At 44.4% G+C, this 19,651-nt stretch overlaps 1 protein-coding gene across 1 annotated transcript in view; it reads left to right on the forward strand.

Annotated features, from left to right (window-relative positions):
• Positions 1 to 19,651, forward strand: part of LOC130912955 (beta-1,3-galactosyl-O-glycosyl-glycoprotein beta-1,6-N-acetylglucosaminyltransferase-like) — a 29,580-nt gene that overhangs the window by 6,622 nt on the left and 3,307 nt on the right. Inside the window, exons 3-4 of the mRNA XM_057831143.1 lie at positions 14,729 to 14,822; positions 14,897 to 15,304. Of these exons, the coding sequence (XP_057687126.1) occupies positions 14,729 to 14,822; positions 14,897 to 15,304 (502 nt within the window). The remainder of the gene's footprint in view (positions 1 to 14,728; positions 14,823 to 14,896; positions 15,305 to 19,651) is intronic.

Below are 19,651 nucleotides of genomic sequence, written 5' to 3' on the forward strand. Positions count from 1 at the left end.
CTATTGACTACCATGGCTTTCATGGACTATTGTGTGGTGTCATAGGTTCTTTTGGGTTAGCATCTTGATGCTCTACACACACTGCATGACTTGGATGTTTTTTCACTGTCTTCATTCATTTTAGTCCCGTAAACACTTTCTCTTGCCAGACGGCGTCTTTTTTCAATACCCTGATGGCCCGCATGGAGTAAGGAATAAGGAATAAGAATCTGTCTTCCTTTGAAGAGGACTCCAGACTTCATATCAAGCTCATCTCTAAATGTAGAATGTGCGCAATTCCTTGGGAAGGTCCTTTATGCTTTCTAGCCATCCTTTGCGAATAATCTCTTTCAGCCAGTCAGTTTGCGCAACGTGTGTTGTTTTTCAAGTGAAAAGTTAATAATGGTGATTGTTTTTCTTTGGGTCTTCCATTTCAGCACTTACTCCATCTGTGCGTTCATCCAGTTGTATGTCGCCATCATTTTCAGGATTCGGCGACCGGCTAAGTGTGTCAGCCAAGACCGTCTCTGCTCTGGGTCTGTATTTGACCTCGTAGTTGTAGCCTTGGGTTTTAATCAGCATAAGTTGGAGTCGGGGTGGTGCTGCATGAAGAGGTTTTGCACGAATATATGGCATCGCTGCATTCTGTAGATGATCGTAAACATTTCTCTATATTGCTGTATCGTGACTGGCAATCTATCAGCGTCTTTGATCCAAATGCAATTTGGTCTGCCATTTTGCCCCAGTGCAGTTTCAAGACCTTTTTGTAATGCGTCCACTTCAAGTGTCAGGGGTGTACTTGCGTTGTACTACTTCACACATGCATCTTCAGCTATTGTAGGTTTTAGCTCTTCAAAACATCTCTGAATATCTGCCTCCCAAATCCACAACGCATGTTTTAAGCAGTCCTCTTAAAGTGTGCACTTTTTCTGCAAATTTTGGTATTCAATTCAATTCAATCCAATTTTATTTGTATAGCCCACAATCACAACAGAGGTCTCAAAGGGCTTTACAGAGGCAATATGATACACAATTAGAAATGAAGCAACAAAGATGAATAGATACAGTTCAAGTCCTGGGTATCCCCTATCCTAAGACCCTCCATGCCGGCAAGGAAAAACTCCAAAAACTCCAGAGTCAATTGGGAGAAAAATGAGAAACCTTGGGGAGTACCACAGTCAGGAGAGATCCACTCCCAGGACGGATAGACAGGAACCCCAGAACGGCTAATGGGAATTAGCAAGCGAAATTGTAGTCCGTAAAAATACAGTGGAATAAAGGAGCAAGAAGAGGTCCCTCTGGTCAGATGAGACGGGGGTAGCAGCGAGGACGTCAATCCAGCCAGGGGTCCGGATAGTCAGGAGGCTGCAGCTGAAAAATAGCCCCTCCCCAGAGGGGAGGGGGGAAAGGGGACACCGGGTGACTAGTGATGAAGAGACTAGACAACTAGATATTAACAATGGAAAATAGAAATAAAGTAAGACAAGTAGTAGGTAGAGTAAGAAAAGGAGATAGAACTCAGCGGCTGTACTGCCCCCAGCATTATAGCTTCTAGTGCAGCTTAAACTAAACTGTGAGTCTACTCCGACTTCAACTAGCCTAACCATAAGCTTTGTCGAATAGGAACGTTTTTAATCTAATCTTAAATGTGCAAACTGTCTCGGCTTCTTTAATACTAGCTGGAAGCTGATTCCATAAAACAGGGGCTTGGTGGCTAAAGGCTCTAGCTCCGACAGTACTTTTATAAACCGTGGGAACTACCAGTAGACCTGCATTCTGAGATCGGAGTGTTCTGTTGGGGCGGTATGGGACGAGAGCATCGGTGAGATAAGATGGCCCCAACCCATTAATGGTCTTAAATGTAAGAAGGAGTATTTTAAATTTAATTCTAAACTCGACTGGAAGCCAGTGAAGTGCCTGGAGCACAGGGGTGATGTGCTCTCTTCTATTGGTTCCTGTTAAAAGTCTTGCTGCTGCGTTTTGGACTAGCTGAAGACCTTTTAGAGAGTTTTTAGGACAAGCTGCAAGTAGGGAGTTACAGTAATCCAATCTCGATGTAACGAACGCGTGAATTAATTTTTCTGCATCACTTTTAGATAAAATATTTCTAATTTTGGCAATGTTGCGCAGGTGAAAGAAAGCCGTTCTACAGGTTTGTTTAATGTGTGCTTTAAACGATAAGTCAGCGTCAAATAAAACTCCTAGGTTTTTAACTGTGGCGATGGAGGCTACACTTACATTGTCCAGAGTGACTATCTGGGCAGATAAAGAGTCTCTAACACTTTTCGGGCCTATTATAAGGACTTCTGTCTTTTCAGGGTTAAGTAGAAGATAGTTAGTGCTCATCCAGGTATTTATATCTCGGACGCAGGCGCTTAGTTTTTCTACTTGCCTGACCTGCTCAGGTTTAATTGATAAATACAGTTGTGTGTCGTCAGCGTAACAGTGAAAGTTAATGCTATGTTTTCTGATGATATTACCTGGAGTAGCGGTCTCAAACCGACTCCACAAAGGGCCGCAGTGGGTCCTGGTTTTTGTTCCAACAGATCCAGCACAAACAGTTCAACCAATGAGGTTTCTACTAACATAAGCAGCACCTGATTGCAATCAACTGATTACACTTGTAAGAAACCAGATTGGTGAAAAGCTATTTGTCTCGTTTGGTTGGAATGAAATCCAGTACCCCCGGCGGCCCTTTGAGGACCGGTTTGAGACCACTGACCTAGAGGAAGCATATACAGCGTAAACAAGATGGGCCCGAGGACAGATCCTTGCGGCACACCATAACTAACTCTAGAGTACGATGATGATTGCTGGTTTACATTGACGAACTGGTACCTATTAGATAAATATGATTTAAACCAGCATAGGGCTGCTCCTCTAATGCCTATGTCACATTCTAATCTCTGCAATAAGATATTATGGTCGATTGTGTCAAAGGCTGCGCTCAGGTCCAGCAGAACCAGGATCGAGACTAATCCAACGTCAGCGGCAAGTAACAAGTCATTAGTTACTTTAACTAATGCGGTTTCAGTGCTATGATGAGCTCGAAAGCCAGACTGGAACTGTTCAAATAAACTATTGTCCTGTAGGTGCTGACAGAGCTGTTTAATTACCACTCTTTCAAGGACTTTGGAGAGAAATGGTAAGTTAGAAATAGGTCTATAATTGGCCAAAATATCAGGATCAAGAGTAGATTTTTTCAAGAGCGGTTTAATAACTGCATATTTAAAGGACTGCGGCACGTAGCCAGTAACTAATGAGGTATTTATTATATTTAAGATAGTGTCAATAGTTAGAGGCAGGGTCTCTTTAAAAAGTTTGGTTGGTATTGGGTCGAGGAGGCACGTTGATGGTGTGGAGGACATTATAATAGAAATTAAATCAATTTGGTCTACAGTGGTAAAGTTATTTAATATTTTAGAGGGTTTTATAGGAGATTCCGAATTCTTTGTCTGCACTTTATCAGACCTAATAACTGGAAGTGATTCATTTATTTTATTTCTAATAGTTGCGATTTTATTGTTAAAAAATTTTAGGAAGTCATCACAGCTAAGGGTGGTTGGGATATAAGGTTCTATTGAGGTGTGACTGTTTGTCAGCCTTGCTACAGTGCTGAACAGAAACCTAGGATTATTTTTGTTTTCCTCTATTAAGGATGAGTAATATCTGGTTTTAGCCGTACGCAAGGCCTGCTTATATGTCACTAAGCTGCCTTTCCAGGCAGAGAGGGTGTGCTCTGTGTTGGAACGGCGCCAAAGTCTTTCTAATTTGCGTGTCGATTGTTTAAGAGAGCGTGTTTCAGCATTATACCAGGGAGAGGCTCGTCTCGGCTTGACAAACTTTAATTTGGAGGGAGCGACGACATCGAGGGTGGTACGAAACGTAAACATAACACGATCAACAAACTCGTCATTAACAGCAAGGCCGGGCATCATTCCTTCATAATTAGATGTCATGGAGGCAAATATAGGCTGAATTATCTGTTTATACTCTGAAACAGAGTGATCACCTAATGTCCTTTTCATCTGAGTTCTGGTCACTAGTGGCGGATTATCTTGAAGCACAAACTGAAAGGTAATTAGAAAATGATCAGACAGTACGGGGTTGTGGGGATGGACACTAAGGTCACTAATCTCTGTACCGTATGTTAAAATCAAGTCCAGGGTGTGCTTGTGACTATGAGTTGGTTTATTTACATTTTGAATGAAGCCAGTCCCATCTAGTAGGTCATTAAAGGCCTTACCAAGGGAGTCACCTTCATCGTCAACATGTATATTAAAATCCCCTACAATTATAATTCTATCCCAGCTTAGCAAAGTACTAGATAAAAAGTCAGAGAAATCTAACAAAAACTGTGAGTAGGGACCAGGGGGACGGTAAACCACTATGAAAAGAATTGGTTTTTGGTTCTTCCAGTTAGCGTCTATAATTGATAGTGCTAGACTTTCAAAGGATTTATAAATGTGATTAGCTTTACTTTTTGGGCTCATACCTAGACAAGAGTGTGATATTACTGCCACCCCCCCTCCACGGCCCGTGCTTCTAGCTGTGTGAAAATTCACGTGACTTGGGGGTGTGGATTCATTAAGTCTAACAAAGTCATCCTGCTGAAGCCAAGTTTCAGTCAGGGCCAAAATATGAATATTATAATCCCCAATTAAGTCATTAACTAACAGAGATTTGGGCGAGATTGACCTGATGTTTAATAATCCGCATCTTATATATTTATTATTACGAGCTATTTTATTTTCACTGCTATCAGGGACTATATGTATTAAATTCTTTGGTCTCGATCCTATAGTACTCTGTTTTCCCCTGTTCACTATACGAGGCACGGACACAGTCTCTATCTTCTGTCCTGAATTTTGGATTTGTGACAGCTCGGAAAGAGGCGAGTGGTCACTACTGACAGAGTTGTGTTTTACACTACAAAACTGCGCCCGGGCCCCCACTCTGAAGTGTCACTTTGGGAGACTTAGTTTGGCGGCCAAATTTCGAGTTAAGAGAGCAGCACCGTCCCAAGTCGGATGAATGCCGTCTCGGCGCATGAGCCCGGGCTTGCCCCAAAACGCGTGCCAGTTATCAACTAAGACTATATCGTTTTCTGGGCACCATCTAGACAACCAGCGGTTAAATGATGAGAATCTAGAGTACATCTCATCATTGACCAAATTAGGCAGAGGACCAGAGAAAACTACGGTGTCCGCCATCGACTTAGCAAGTTCACACACCGAGGCTACGTTTAATTTAAGCACCTCAGACTGTCTCCGCCGGGCGTCGTTACCGCCTGCGTGAATCACGATACGGCGGAACCTCTTCCTACTCTGCTTTAAGAGCCTGAGGTTTCCTTCGATGTCACCGACTCTGGCCCCTGGGTAACACCTGACAGACACCGCCGGGTGCTTCACGTCTCTAACTATGGAGCTTCCAATTACGAGAGTGTCTGGTTCAGCCGGTGTGTCGCTGAGGGGGGCAAACCTATTGCTGACGTGAAGCTGCTGGTGCACTAAGGTTGTGCGTTTACCACTGCGCTTCCCCCGTACAGTCACAAATCCGTCCTTAATTTCCCCCGGCTGCACGGGGCTCGCTGGGGGGCTACCTGCGCTAGCAATCCTACTACTGCAAGCACGACCTGTGGGCCCTGCCACTACCTGGCTATAGCTAGGACTAGCTTTCGTCTCTAGAGTGCAGAGCCGTGCTTCTAGCTCAAAAACCCTGGTCTCCAACCCTGAGACTAAGCTACACTTCCTACAGCTACTACTGTCCTCGACGAAGGAGCCAGGGTGCTCGCTATACATACAGCACACTGAGCAGAAAAGACGGGAGGAAGAAGGCAGAGGGCTAGCCATAGCTCGGATAAGCTAGGCTAGCAAGATAGAGCTAGAGAGGAGAGGAGAGTAGTTTTAATCCACGGCCTGTTAAATCGTGGGATAAAACAAATTAAGGAGCACTAGGAGAGCCGAACCAGCTTAGGATCGATTCTCCGATGTGTCCGTAGGAGAAAACAAATTGAGGAGCACTAGGAGATTAGCGACTAGTAGCAGCGCTAACAAACAAACGATACACTCACCGGATGTGACGTCACCGCCGTTGCAGTATGTAAGCTTCAAGGTATGTAAGCATGCCCATGCAAAGTAAATATATTTAGCAGTCCACATGTGGGTATTCCAACTTCTGCTGGTCCTGGTACATCCACAACATAAAGCATTTATCCAAATTGAGTCTTTGTACTGACATAGAATTTTACTTGTTCCGAGACAAGGAATTTCATGACCACTGTAGGCAGAAAGTCTCCTGGTACTTTTTAGTTCTCCTAATCCACTTCCATACATTTGTTTAAATGTTCTAAGTGGCAGAGTATTTCATTAATAACATGCATCACCTGTGTCAATTTTTAGACGTATCCCTGGACTGTCGAGGTTCTCTGCTGTCAATACTCTTGTCACTAATGGTGACAGAGTGGAATTCGGGCTGATGTAGTTCTTTTGTGTTGTTGTCAACAACAGCCATTTCTGGACTCATTCTATGACTTATGCACTTTTTCATAGATCTGTTGGTTGGAAAACTTGTTTTGGGGTGGACGAGACCTACCTCCATTACTCGTGTTGACTTTTTGTTGTCGTAGTTGTTTTTGCAGTATCGAGCCCAACGATGGAATGCGGGATATTGACGCTGCTGATGAATTGTACTGCATTTCAGGCATGTTCGGCCCCTTTGTATGGTGTGAAAATTTTCCTGTTTTTCAGATTTGGATCACCCAAGCTGGGTCAATTGTGCGTTACCTGCTGATAGAGCTTCATATTTACACCCCTTTTTCAATACATCAGCAAGAGAATAACCTTGAGTTTCCCCATATAGGTCATTCCTCAGCGCATCTAGCACTTATCAGTTCAATCTGGCGTTCAGCTCAGCGTCAGTGAATTGACATTTCAGTGCCAAAGTTCTAGGTCTAGTCACGAAATTATTAGTTTCATTTGACTTTTTCCAAAATTGCATTAGGTGGAGTCTGTGAATCCTAAAGTTCGCATTCAGCCTGAGCTGTTCCTCAAAAAATATCCACAACTTTTGAGGATTTTTCTTATCACCATCACTGAGCCCACTAGCTTTCAGTCTTCTTAATCCATCATCTCCAAAGCCTCTGCATATCGTTTTAGCATGCTTAACATCATCTGTGATACCCTCATTGTCAGGATATAGGCATATTTTTTTGCTTAAACAGCATTATTGCTTCACTTAGCTCCGCCTCATACCAGTTCACCGTCGGTGTATGGGATGCCATTGTGTTCACGAGTTCATCGTTTAGCGCGTAGTACCATCCCACTCACCACGCTCAGCAGCAGGTCTTATCCTCAGACAAGTCCTTTCGTTGCCGCGTGTGAAGTGCAGACACTCACGTCTCAATTGTAATCAAAAGCCGCAGCTACCTGGGTTCAATAATGAGAATTTTGTTAACTCTGAACACACTTTACTGCATCATCTTATCACAGTACGAAGCACAACCCTACGCTCGCTGCAGTTATGAGTCACTCAGCCTAGGGAGTTAAAGTAGTCCCAGACATATCACAATAGTCAGGTAAGGCAGGACGGGGTAAGCTTACTGGGTCAGAAGTGGTGATCGGTCAAGGAGGTTCGATGAGCAGGAGCGCACCGAATCGTTAACGAACTGACACTGAATGCTGTGATGCATTTCCTTAAATGCACAGCTAGTAACAGGTTGCAGGTTGTGGTGATTAGGAATGATTGGAAGACAAGCTTCCTGATAGGTGGAGTGGCAGCAGGCTGAGTGAGATGGAACATGCTGACAATTAGTGGTTGTTTGGGCAGTACGTCGCTACCGCCAATCCCGGAAGAATTTAGGAGGAAGCAAAACAGCGTGAAACAAAACAGTAGTGTCTCAATGCCGCGTCACATGGCCAGCACGCAATCATACCACGCTAAGAAAATTTAAAAAATCAATAGTTAACCAAAAATGGTTTAAAAAGTCGCCATACGTACCGAATAGAGTCAGTGATCCTGTATGAGGGGGGAAGTCCGTGCACATTTGTCCCCTCACGCTGGTGCCAGGTATGACACAACTGGGCCGATGGCAGCAGGAGGACATTTACTGGTCGTCGCTACACTGAGTGGAACGATCCGTGTATTTTAGCGTAAGATTAAAAAGTAAAAAGTTCGCAGCCATGCATGCTGACAGTAGACAGGAATGGAAATGAGGCATTTGGAAGTGGCAAACCTCGACACCAAAGAGCAATTGATGAGGTCATGATACTGATTGGTCACCCTAATTTTGGGCTAATCAGCCCAGAATGCCAAAAATCCTCTTTTGCCCAGACATGTCCACTTTTCACATCCTATTCTGGGTGTCCGGTGAGGTTTTATAAATTCATGACAATGTCCGGTTTTCATTATTTTTCACGAGACCAATTAGCGTGTGTTGAAATTGACTGACACTTTGCACAAAATAATATGGTAGTGTGCTTCCTGTGACGTGTTCCCAGAGAGCCTGCCCAAATGTTAAGACTTTTGTTACTATTAATACATCTATAATATTGGTGAGAAAGATGGTGGGCGGCACAGCAGCTTGCCCCGCAGGAGCTCCAGCTTTCGCCCGAGTTAGTTTAAAACCTGATGTTTTCCGGACTGTTATAGTGGAGGATGAAGTTTTACACTTCTTGCCCATGAAAATAAGGATTTTAAGTCATGTTGAAATTGTCATTTTTGCTACTGTTTCGACTCTGAAAGGATTGAATTCCCAAAAAAGACGCTGTTTGAGCTCTGTCCTACTACGCAGCGCAATATCTCGCACAAAGGTGCGCAGAAGGACGTAGATAATATAAAAAGATGCCTCAAAGTGCTGAATGAGTACGGCGACAATGTCCCACGGTTTGTCTCGAACTATCTTGATGAGCTACCACCAGTGACCAGTTTCTGCTATCAAAAGTGCGCTGCAGCTGCATGCTAAAAACAGCAAAAATCTGTGCTTTGTCAGAGTGGACGTGAGCCGCCGGGTGAGTGTCCTGGAACAATGTGCTGAACATGGCTGCAATGGGCAGATTGCACCGATGAGGCATCCGGACACGGCGAATGCTAGCGCTAGCATGGCAAAGCTAATTGACAGCTTAGCAGCGGGGACAGGAAGCGACCCGCCGGGAGGTGACCTTTGTGGAGGACAGGTGCACGCGTTGCCGCCGATGGCTGTGGAAGGGGCTACCTCGGCTGCTTCATCGGGGACGACGACGTCTCATCCCGAGTCCTCAAAGTGGACCCGCGTTGTGAATGGAGGTCAGCAGAACCGCACTGTGACGGCCCCTGCCACACGAGGTTCACGCACCAGTAATCTGTCAACGGTGCCAAGGCAATCTGGCAATGCTATCGTTGGTACTGGCTCATCAAGGAATAGCTAAGTGACCAAAACGAAACTGGTGAGAGTCTTTGCTACCAAGTTCTCTCCCCAGTTAGACACAGAAACTTTACGTGCTCACCTTGAGATGGAACTTTGCCGAGAGGTGTCATGCCATAAGATCACAACTGTGAATGGCAGATACTGTATGCATCATTTAAAATTTCCGCCGAGTGCCAGGACATTGGTGACATGTATAACAAGGACCTCTGGCCGGAGCGAGCGTTCACTCGGCGCTTTTATGAACCTCGTAAATCTGCTAATGCTGCTCGTCCATCAGCTGAAGGTTTGAATGCGCTTGTGTCTGGCTCTAAAGCTAATGTCTAACGTTGCTATGGATCTAAACTTCCTCTTTTATAACTGCCGTGGCCTGCGCTTGGGACACGGCATGGAGGATAAAGCTCGCCGCATTGTTGTTGACCAGTTGTTGGAGCATTGTGACATTCTGTGCTCAATGACTCACTGATAACTTTCATGGTGCTGGTGAGTCCTCTACTGATCTCAGTTTGGGAATAAGAAGGGGCAGAATACCTGGTGGTGTGGCGGTTCTATGGAACAAAAGACTGGACTCTGGTTAATGTTCTTAGACTGTGTGGATTGGTGCATTGCTGTACACGTGGCAAAGTCTGACAAAGAATTTCTCATTTTAAATGTTCATACCCCATATGAATGTCGAGATAATGTCAACGATTTTATAGATACGATGGCATTTATTAGTTCCTTTTTAATGAATGTGCAATACACTAATATTTTTTTAATTGGGGATTTTAATGCTGACATTTCAGATAGCGGCCTCTTATTTGCTAACCACCTGAATCATCTCTGTAGGGATAATGGGTTGGTTCTATCCAGTCGGGAGCTCCTGCCTTCTGGTAGCTACACCAATATGTGAGGCATGGCACACCACATCTTGGTTAGATCATAGTATCTCAAGAGCGGATGCTCCCATGTCCCTGGCATAGATGGAAGTTTTATATAACAGGTCTACCTCAGATCACATCCCTGTGAAGATGGTTATTAGTTTTGTTAACATCCCGAATAATGTTAAAGCTGAGAAAGTTTAACCCAGATCTGGTAGTCTGGTCCTCTGACGATTGACTTTACCTCCTATATTTCTGACAGCGATGTACTGCTGAGCAAGGAAGAAGTCATGTCTAGAAAGAATTACTGCAGTAACCCCAGTCATAAAACAGATGTCATGGAATGGAAATGTACAATCACATTCTGCCAGCTCTACTTGCTGCCAGTAAACCCCTTTGTACACCTAAAAGGAGGAGTAGAGTTAGGCCTGGCTGGAACACTTATGTCACTTATGTCCACTTATCTCTGGCTCTCTACATTCCCACCATCTGTCCTTTTTTATATATTTGACCATCATGCCGGGTTCCCCTTCAGCCTGAATGGCGTTGCTAACACGGAGCTAGCTGTCAAGCTCACCTTGGTGCTAGTGTTTGAGCAGACATCCATCTGTTCGCCGGTCATCGGCTCCTGTCTGCTGTCTACCCTCGAGTGGATGTCTGGGGGTGGACTGGCGTCTCTGTGGGGGCTCGCGATCGTCCTTTGGCTGTGCAGCTGTCAACCATCGTCGTTCGCCGGGATCCTGGCCAATGTCTAACACCGGTGTTCCCGGCCACTCCACTGTCATGCTTCAGAGCTCCCGTTACACCGGCGCCTCTTCTGATGAATTCCATTTGCCATGCCAACCCCGCTACATCCATAGAGGATCCGGTCGCCGGTTTGTTTTGTCAAATCTTGGTGACTATAGCGGACACATCATATCATCAGTCATTAGTAAACCCAAACCATCCACTTGCTCCCCAGACCCCTTCACTTCCCCTCTGCTTAAAGCACACTGTCCCTCCATCAGTCACTTAATAACAACAATTATCAATCTTTCTCTTCAAACCGGGCATGTTCCGGCCACCTTCAAAACAGCTATCATCAAGCCCCTTCTCAAAAAACCCACTCTTGATCCTGATCGTCTGTCAAATGATAGATCCATCTCCAATCTCCCCTTCATTTCCAAAATTCTTGTAAAAATTGTATCCATCCAACTTCGCAACCACCTGAAATCAAACCGTTTATATGAAAAATTCCAATCTGTTTTTCGTCCATCCCACAGCACCGAGACAGCGCTCATCAGAGTCACCACCATCCCTTCTGATGACCTCTGACTCTGGTTCTACTTCCCTCCTTATCCTTCTCGACCTCTCTGCTGAATTTGATACTGTTGATCATCACATCCTCCTTCACCGCCTCCACCACGATATAGGTATCTCTGGCACTGCCCTTCAGTACTCATACCTCACGGGAAGGACTGAGTTTGTAGCCCTGGGGGATGCCGCCCAAACACTGTTATCTGCGAAGTCCCCCAGGGCTCTGTGCTCGGTCCAACCCTCTTCACCATTTACATGCTACCCCTCGGTCGTGTCGTCAGCAGGCATGGAATACAATTACATTGTCATGCTGACGACACACAACTATATTTCAAGGTCACTCCGTCCTCCACCTCCTCCTCCTGTTTCTCAACTTGACTCCTGCCTGGAGGAGATAAAGGCTTGGATGAGTGAAAACGTCTTGCAGCTGAACAGCTCCAAAACAGAAGCTATTCACATTGGTACTCCTTATCAGCTCTGTTCCGTCCACATTTCCTCAGTCTCCTTTTCGGCCACAAATTTTCCCTCTCCCCTTCTGTGACTAATTTGGGAGTCAGGTTTGACCCCCATCTTAGCTTTAAAAATCACATCAATTATATTTGCAAAACCTCCTTCTTTCACCTCCGCAATATTGCCAAACTCCGGCCATCTCTCTCCCGTCCTGCTGCAGAGAGACTCGTCCATGCCTCTATCTCCTCCAGGTTGGACTGTTGTAACGCACTCATCGGAATCCCTGGCAAGAGCCTACAAAGGCTTCAGTATGTCCAAAACAGCGCTGCCAGGATCCTGATGAGGGTGCGCAAACATGAGCATATCAACCCCATCCTTCACACCCTTCACTGGCTCCCTGTTCACCTCCGTATTGAATTCAAAATCCTCCTTCACACTCATCACTGTCTACAAGGTGTAGCCCCCACCTACCTCACCGAACTCCTCACATCACATACTTCAGCCAGAACCCGGTCAGGCCAACAGCACCATCTACTCCCGCCCAGGACTCAGCTCAAGACTATGAGCGACAGGGCCTTTGCAGCTGCTGCTCCCCGTCTGTGGAATGCCCTCCCAGACCACATTAGAGCCCCGCAGACGGTGGATGCATTTTAAAACGGACTAAAAACTCACCTTTTTAAAAAAGCTTATTGTAGCTAATTTTATTTGACTGTCTTATTTTTATCTGATTTTATCTGTGCTTCTGTATTTGCTTTTACTTTTTTGTTGTTGTTAATCTGCACTTTGAGATTTGCTTTTCAAATGTAAAGTGCGTTATAAATAAAATGTATTATTATTATTATTAAAAATCTTAACATTTTTAAATAAAATCCAGCGGGTCCTTCCTTGCTTGACTGACAATGATGATGATGAAGTGTGCACATTAATGATGACGATCAAGATACAATGCACAGGTGTCAAGGGAACCTTATACAGTACCTCAAAAATCCACAAATAACAAACTGCAAATATCAAAGTGCAAATTGGCAAAGCATCTCTGTATTGCAATATGTCTGCCTTATCGGATCATATCTGAATACACTTCAAACCGCAATACCAGCAAATACAGTGGGGTAAATAAATATTTAGTCAACCAAGTTCTTCCACTTGAAAATATTAGAGAGGCCTGTAATTGTCAACATGGGCAAACCTCAACCATGAGAGACAGAATGTTGAAAAAAAAAAAACAGCAACAACAGAATATCACATTGTTTGATTTTTAAAGAATTTTTTTGCAAATCATGGTGGAAAATAAGTATTTGGTCAATACCAAAAGTTCTCAATACTTTGTTATGTACCCTTTGTTGGCAATAACGGAGGCCAAACGTTTTCTGTAGCTCTTCACAAGCTTTTCACACACCGTTGCTGGTATTTTGGCCCATTCCTCCATGCAGATCTCCTTTAAAGCAGTGATGCTTTGGGGCTGTCGTTGGGCAACACGGACTTTCAACTCCCTCCACAGATTTTCTATGGGGTTGAGATCTAGAGACTGGCTAGGCCACTCCAGGACCTTGAAATGCTTCTTACGAAGCCACTCCTTTGTTGCCCTGGCTGTGTGTTTGGGATCATTGTCATGCTGAAAGACCCAACCACGTCTCATCTTCAATGCCCTTGCTGATGGAAGGGGATTTTCACTCAAAATCTCTCGATAAATGGCCCCATTCATTCTTTCCTTTTACACAGATCAGTCGTCCTGGTCCCGTTGCAGAAAAGCAGCCCCAAAACATGATGTTTCCACCCCCATGCTTCACAGTGGGTATGGTGTTCTTCGAATGCAATTCAGTATTCTTTCTCCTCCAAACACGAGAACCTGTGTTTCTACCAAAAAGTTCTATTTTGGTTTCATCTGACCATAACACATTCTCCCAGTCCTCTTCTGGATCATCCAAATGCTCTCTAGCGAACCGCAGACGGGCCTGGACGTGTACTTTCTTCAGCAGGGGGACACGTCTGGCAGTGCAAGATTTGAGTCCCTGGCGGCGCATTGTGGTACTGATAGTAGCCTTTTTTACTGTGGTCCCAGCTCTCTGTAGGTCATTCACTAGGTTCCCCCGTGTGGTTCTGGGATTTTTGCTCACCGTTCTTGTTATCATTTTGACGCCATGGGGTGAGATCTTGCATGAAGCCCCAGATCGAGGGAGATTATCAGTGGTCTTGTATGTCTTCCATTTTCTAATAATTGCTCCCACAGTTGATTTCTTTACACCAAGCGTTTTACCTATTGCAGATTCAATCTTCCCAGCCTGGTGCAGGTTTACAATTTTGTCTCTGGTGTCCTTCGACAGCTCTTTGGTCTTGGCCATAGTGGAGTTTGGAGTGAGACTGACAGGTGGACAGGTGTCTTTTATACCGATAATGAGTTAAAACAGGTGCCATTAATACAGGTAATGAGTGGAACCTCGTTAGAAGAAGTTAGACCTCTTTGACAGCCAGAAATCTTGTTTGTAGGTGACCAAATACTTATTTTCCACTCTAATTTGGAAATAAATTCTTTAAAAATCAATGTGATTTTCAGGTTTTTTTTTCACATTCTGTCTCTCATGGTTGAGGTTTACCCATGTTGACAATTACAGGCCTCTCTAATCTTTTCAAGTAGGAGAACATTGGCACAATTGGTGGTTGACTAAATACTTATTTGCCCCACTATAGCTATGCCTCTTTATGGTCGTAAGCGGCATAACCTATTCTTGCTGACGTTCTGCAGGAACTTCAAGATGAGCAGGAAATATCTCACATTCCCTCTGAGCCGGGAAGAGGAGCATTTTCCTCTCGCTTACGCCATTGTTGTCCATCACAAAGTATGTGAGAAAAATCAGAGAATATTAATTAAGCATAGCGGAGATACTACTGACCACTGCTTTTACTTTGTTAGGCACAGAACTTCGAACGTCTCCTGCGGGCAATTTACGCTCCTCAGAACATCTACTGCATCCACGTAGACTTGAAGGCCGCGCCATCGTTTTTCGACGCCATATCATCCTTGGCCTCCTGCTTCCCCAATGTGTTCATGGTCAGCCGGCGCGAGAAAATGATCTACAACAGTTGGTCCCGGGTGCAAGCCGACATTAACTGCATGGCTGACCTGATGGCCACCGACGTGGCGTGGAAATACTTCATCAACCTCTGCGGCCAGGACTTCCCCATCAAGACGAACCTGGACATGGTGCGGAAACTGCGGGTGCTCGACGGTGCCAATAGCATGGAGTCAGAAGCCATGTCTGCAGGGAAGTTGTCGAGGGTGCAATTCGTTCACAAGCTGGTGTACGGATATTGGAAGGCGGTGAGAAAATTGTTTCATTGATCTGTGTGTCTTCCCACACTTTTTAATATGGCAGGACTTCTTTTTGGCTGGACTGTCGGTTGCATGGGTTTGGGGTCAGGGCGCTGGTCCTGCGCCGCCCAGCGGCGGCCTTTCAGCATTCTCCTCCGTCTGCCTTGCTCTTTTTTACCTGGGCATCCTCCATGGGACCTGGCGTGGATCGCCAGCTGGGTGCCGCCCCCTATGGGTGGGGGATCCTGTCCTGCCCCGGGCCTAGTGGGTGCCGCATTGTGCCGCATCGACTGGGAGGTTGTACCGTGTCCTGGGGGTCTGGCGTGCGGATCGGTGGCACATCCCTTCATCCCTTCCCTGAGGGCCGAATAATGGGGGTGCGGATGGTCCGGGGGACCGCCCTGTTTCCTGGGAGGATGGCTTGTGGCTCCTTTAATGGAGATGCGGGGTGGGCCGTGCTCGCCCCTTCCTCAATGGGCTAGGGCGGTGCCGGGGCCCTGGGGCTGCCCCGGCGCAGCATTTCCACTTTTCTACTGGACTATCACGTCTGAGGCCATGTCTACACGTAGCAGGGTTTTTTGAAACCAAAGATCCTGCCCGAATAAGTCCGAAAAAAATAATTATGTCTACACCAGCAGTTTTTAGAAAAAAATTTTTCCAGTCAATCGCATTCATTCGTTTTAAAGTACATTCATAACGATGCGCGAAAAATAGTTGTCCATAATACCCCGATCCTTCGCATGTGTTCTTCAATATGAACCACTGCAAAAGTTTATAAATAAATGGAAGTAAAGATAACCTGTCAAATAATTAGATCTTTAGATCCATGCTTACTCCAAATGTAAATCTTGGTCTCATGTGTGATGTAGGAACAGTGTGAAGTTAAAAGTTTGTCGCATTCAGTAACGTTTTCACAGTTAAATCTACGGTAAACGGCGTCCACATGATGGCGCTACAAATTCAGAATTCGCACATTTTCACTTTGGTTGGAGTTTTTAACAACCCTTGTTTTCAATGCCCAAAATGTGCGTGTGCACGTTAGGCCAAAACGTAGAAAAAGTTATTTTAGCCAAATACACTGCTACGTAGGGCGGCACGGTGGCTTAGTGGTTAGCCGCCTCACAGTTCTGCGATCAAGGGTTCAATCTCGGGCTTCGGCCTTCCTGTGTGTGGAGTTTGCATGTTCTCCCCGTGCCTGCGTGGGTTTTTCCCGAAAAAACTCCGGTTTCCTCCCACAACCCAAAAACATGCGTGGTAGGCTGATTGAACCCTCTAAATTGTCCGTAGGTATGAGTGTGTGCGTGAATGGTTGTATGTCTCCTTGTGCCCTGCGATTGGCTGGCAACCAGTTCAGGGTGTACCCTGCCTACTGCCCGTAGTTAGCTCGGATAGGCTGGGTCAAAGGCTATGACTGGGTCAAATTAGACACACTCAGGTAGAGAGAGATTGTTGGTGCCAGGTTTGCGATTAGGTATCATAGAACAGGATGTCAACAAATCTACACTTAACATGTGATTCACATCATTCTGGGTTCCACATCTCACGTTGCTGATTTGTGTATGCTCCAGCCCGCCTAATCACGTCTCCTTTTGACTCACCTTCCCTCTTCTTTCTCCTCGGTTATAAGGGCCCCACATGGTGTCCACGGGTAAATATAATAAGGTAACGATAGCACCACTATGTTCATAGGTAGCAGAGGTGTTAAAAGTGTATTTCTTGTTGTTGTTCCTTCCTCTTCTCTTCTGTCTGCTTCCTTCCTTTCTGTCCTTCCTGCTTACTGCTTTCTCTTAATAAATTAACGACAATTGGAGTATATAACTCCCATGTGATACATTAAAATTTAATATTTTTTAACCAGACAGGTTAAAAAAACATAAATGGAAAAGATAAATTTTAAAAAATGATCTATGCATCTTAAAATGATAAAAAATATAAATTCTCACTTTTTTGGGGGGGAAATTGGGGACTTAAATTTTTGGTGTGATTTTGGTCTTTCATTAATGAAAATAGTAGAGTTGTCCGATAATTACTTTTTAAACAATATCCCGATGTTGTCCAACCCCAAAATCAGATACCGATATATGCGGTCGTGGACTTACATATTATTGCCAAGGACGGACTGGCAAATAGGGTTACTGGGGATTTCACCGGTGGGCCCGTGGCCCTTGGTCAAAGGAGAGGACCCAAAAATTAGCCCACCCACGTAATTCAAACATTGTGATAAATGCACTGTGACTGAGTGGCAAGGCAGTTGACTTCACGTTGTCCCCAACTCTGAAAAAGTCTGAGCACTCTTAAAATATATAACGTAACAATTATCATCTAAAAATGAAATGAAGTCACCTGAGCTTAAAACCGCTCCATCTACACGTGCTTTACGTGTGCCATCACGTCAATACAAAATTATGCGATGCCCCCTAAGCAACGGGTCGTTTTAGTCATGGTAGGTTACAGTTCCCATTTTTATTGGCACTGTAAATCCACAAATCTGAATAAGTACTCGCCGAGGTTGGTGAATCTTAAGCCCCTTTCAGCCATATTCAGGAGTGAAAGTGGCTAGCATTTCTTGCTGGACTCTTTTTTAGGTCGGGGGTGCGGCAGCGGCTTAAACCTCCTAAGACCACCAAAATGCAAAAAATGCTTTTGGCACGCTTATAAATATAACACACAATAAAACACAACAGGTTTCACACACACAGTGGATAGCAAGTTCCCCTCATAGTTCTAAGATCAAGGGTTCCATTCCGGGCTCCTGCCTTCCTGTGTGGAGTTTGCATGGGTACACTACCTGCGTGGGTTTTCTCCGGGTACTTCGGTTGGCCCCCACATCCCAAAAACATTCACAGTTGGCTGATCTAACACTCTAAATTGTCCCTAGGTATGACTGTATGCGCAAATGGTTGTTCGTTTCCTTGTGTCCTGCGATTGGCTGGTAACCGATTTAGAGTGTACCCCGCATACTGCTCATAGTTAGCTGGGATTGGCTCCAGCGCCCCCATGACCCTTGTGAGGATAAACGGCTCGGAAAATGAATGAAAGGTTTCACACATGCATTAGGCTACTGCATTACACTGGAACAAAGCATAAAGGAGAAACTGATTTCTATTCAAAATTGTATTTTTTCGCTGATTTACAAAATTCCATATAAAACTCCATCTAATTTTCATTTTCCCTCATTTCCTCAAATCTAAAAACAAAACCTCAATTTTAACTATTCAAAAACATAGGAAGTTCTTTAAAATTGAAGATAATGTAAACATTAATTTAAAAAAAAGTCAAAGATATGTAACATACATTAACAAAAAGTACAAATGACTTACATTATGCACAGTGAAATGGAATATATTTTGATGACAAAGCAAACATTGACTTTTTTTTTTAATTATAAGAAAATAAAGAAGAAGCCTTACCTAAATGAACAAAAATAAGTCCAAAGTGCACGTTAACATGGAAGATGTTCTGTTCCGGCTACAAATGTCATAACGGAACACCGTTCCGGCCCACGTTCACCTCTGCTTATATCCCGGTAAATTCCCATGAAAGGTGACGCGGGATTTATATGTGTCATGGTTTTCAGACGTGGGGAGATGTCCCGAGAATAACCCGGGTTGTATGTCTCAAAGGGGCTTCTGATTTATACTGTGCTGGCGACTCGACCGTTTCTGTGCAGAGAGGGCGGCTGGCGCAATTTTATGACTCGCCCATTAAGTTTTTTTGGACCGGCATCGGTAACAAAATAAACCACATATTTCCAACGATGGACAGTCTCTTCATCGGCTGTACAATCCAGTAGCAATTTAATTTTGTCATGTTTTCAGTTTAATTTTGCTATTTCCAGTTTGCCATATTGATAATTGCAACTTTGCACTTTTTGTCTTACTGCGAAGAAATAGGAAATGACGATCGGCCCACCATGATATTTCGTCATCAGCCTTCGTGCTGTCAACCCGGAATTCATCGGCTAAAAATGCATTGCTGTTTTTCGGCCCCTGAATTTTTGGCATATCTGTAATTATTACTGTACCAATATTTAGTAAAATGAATCAAAAGTTGTATATGTATACTTTGATCAGGTTACAGTTCTCATTTTCTGGAACTGTAAATCTACAGTTCTGAATAAGTTCTGGAAAAGGACGGTGAATATTAGTAGTGAACCTCTCTGTGTTGCTGGCTGGATGGCTTCAAACACCGTCCATGAAGTGTGCCGGTCTTTCAATGACTCCCGGGCCACTCGCCTCTCCCTAGTCGGCCCCTTATTATTGATATTTGTATTGTGATGCCCCACTGGATGCTTTAATAATGATAAATGTAACAACTAGGTTTTCCTAATTAAAATAAAGATTCTGTGAAAAATAA

Source organism: Corythoichthys intestinalis, chromosome 3 (assembly GCF_030265065.1).
Source record: "Corythoichthys intestinalis isolate RoL2023-P3 chromosome 3, ASM3026506v1, whole genome shotgun sequence".
In the NCBI taxonomy this organism is placed as follows: domain Eukaryota; kingdom Metazoa; phylum Chordata; class Actinopteri; order Syngnathiformes; family Syngnathidae; genus Corythoichthys; species Corythoichthys intestinalis.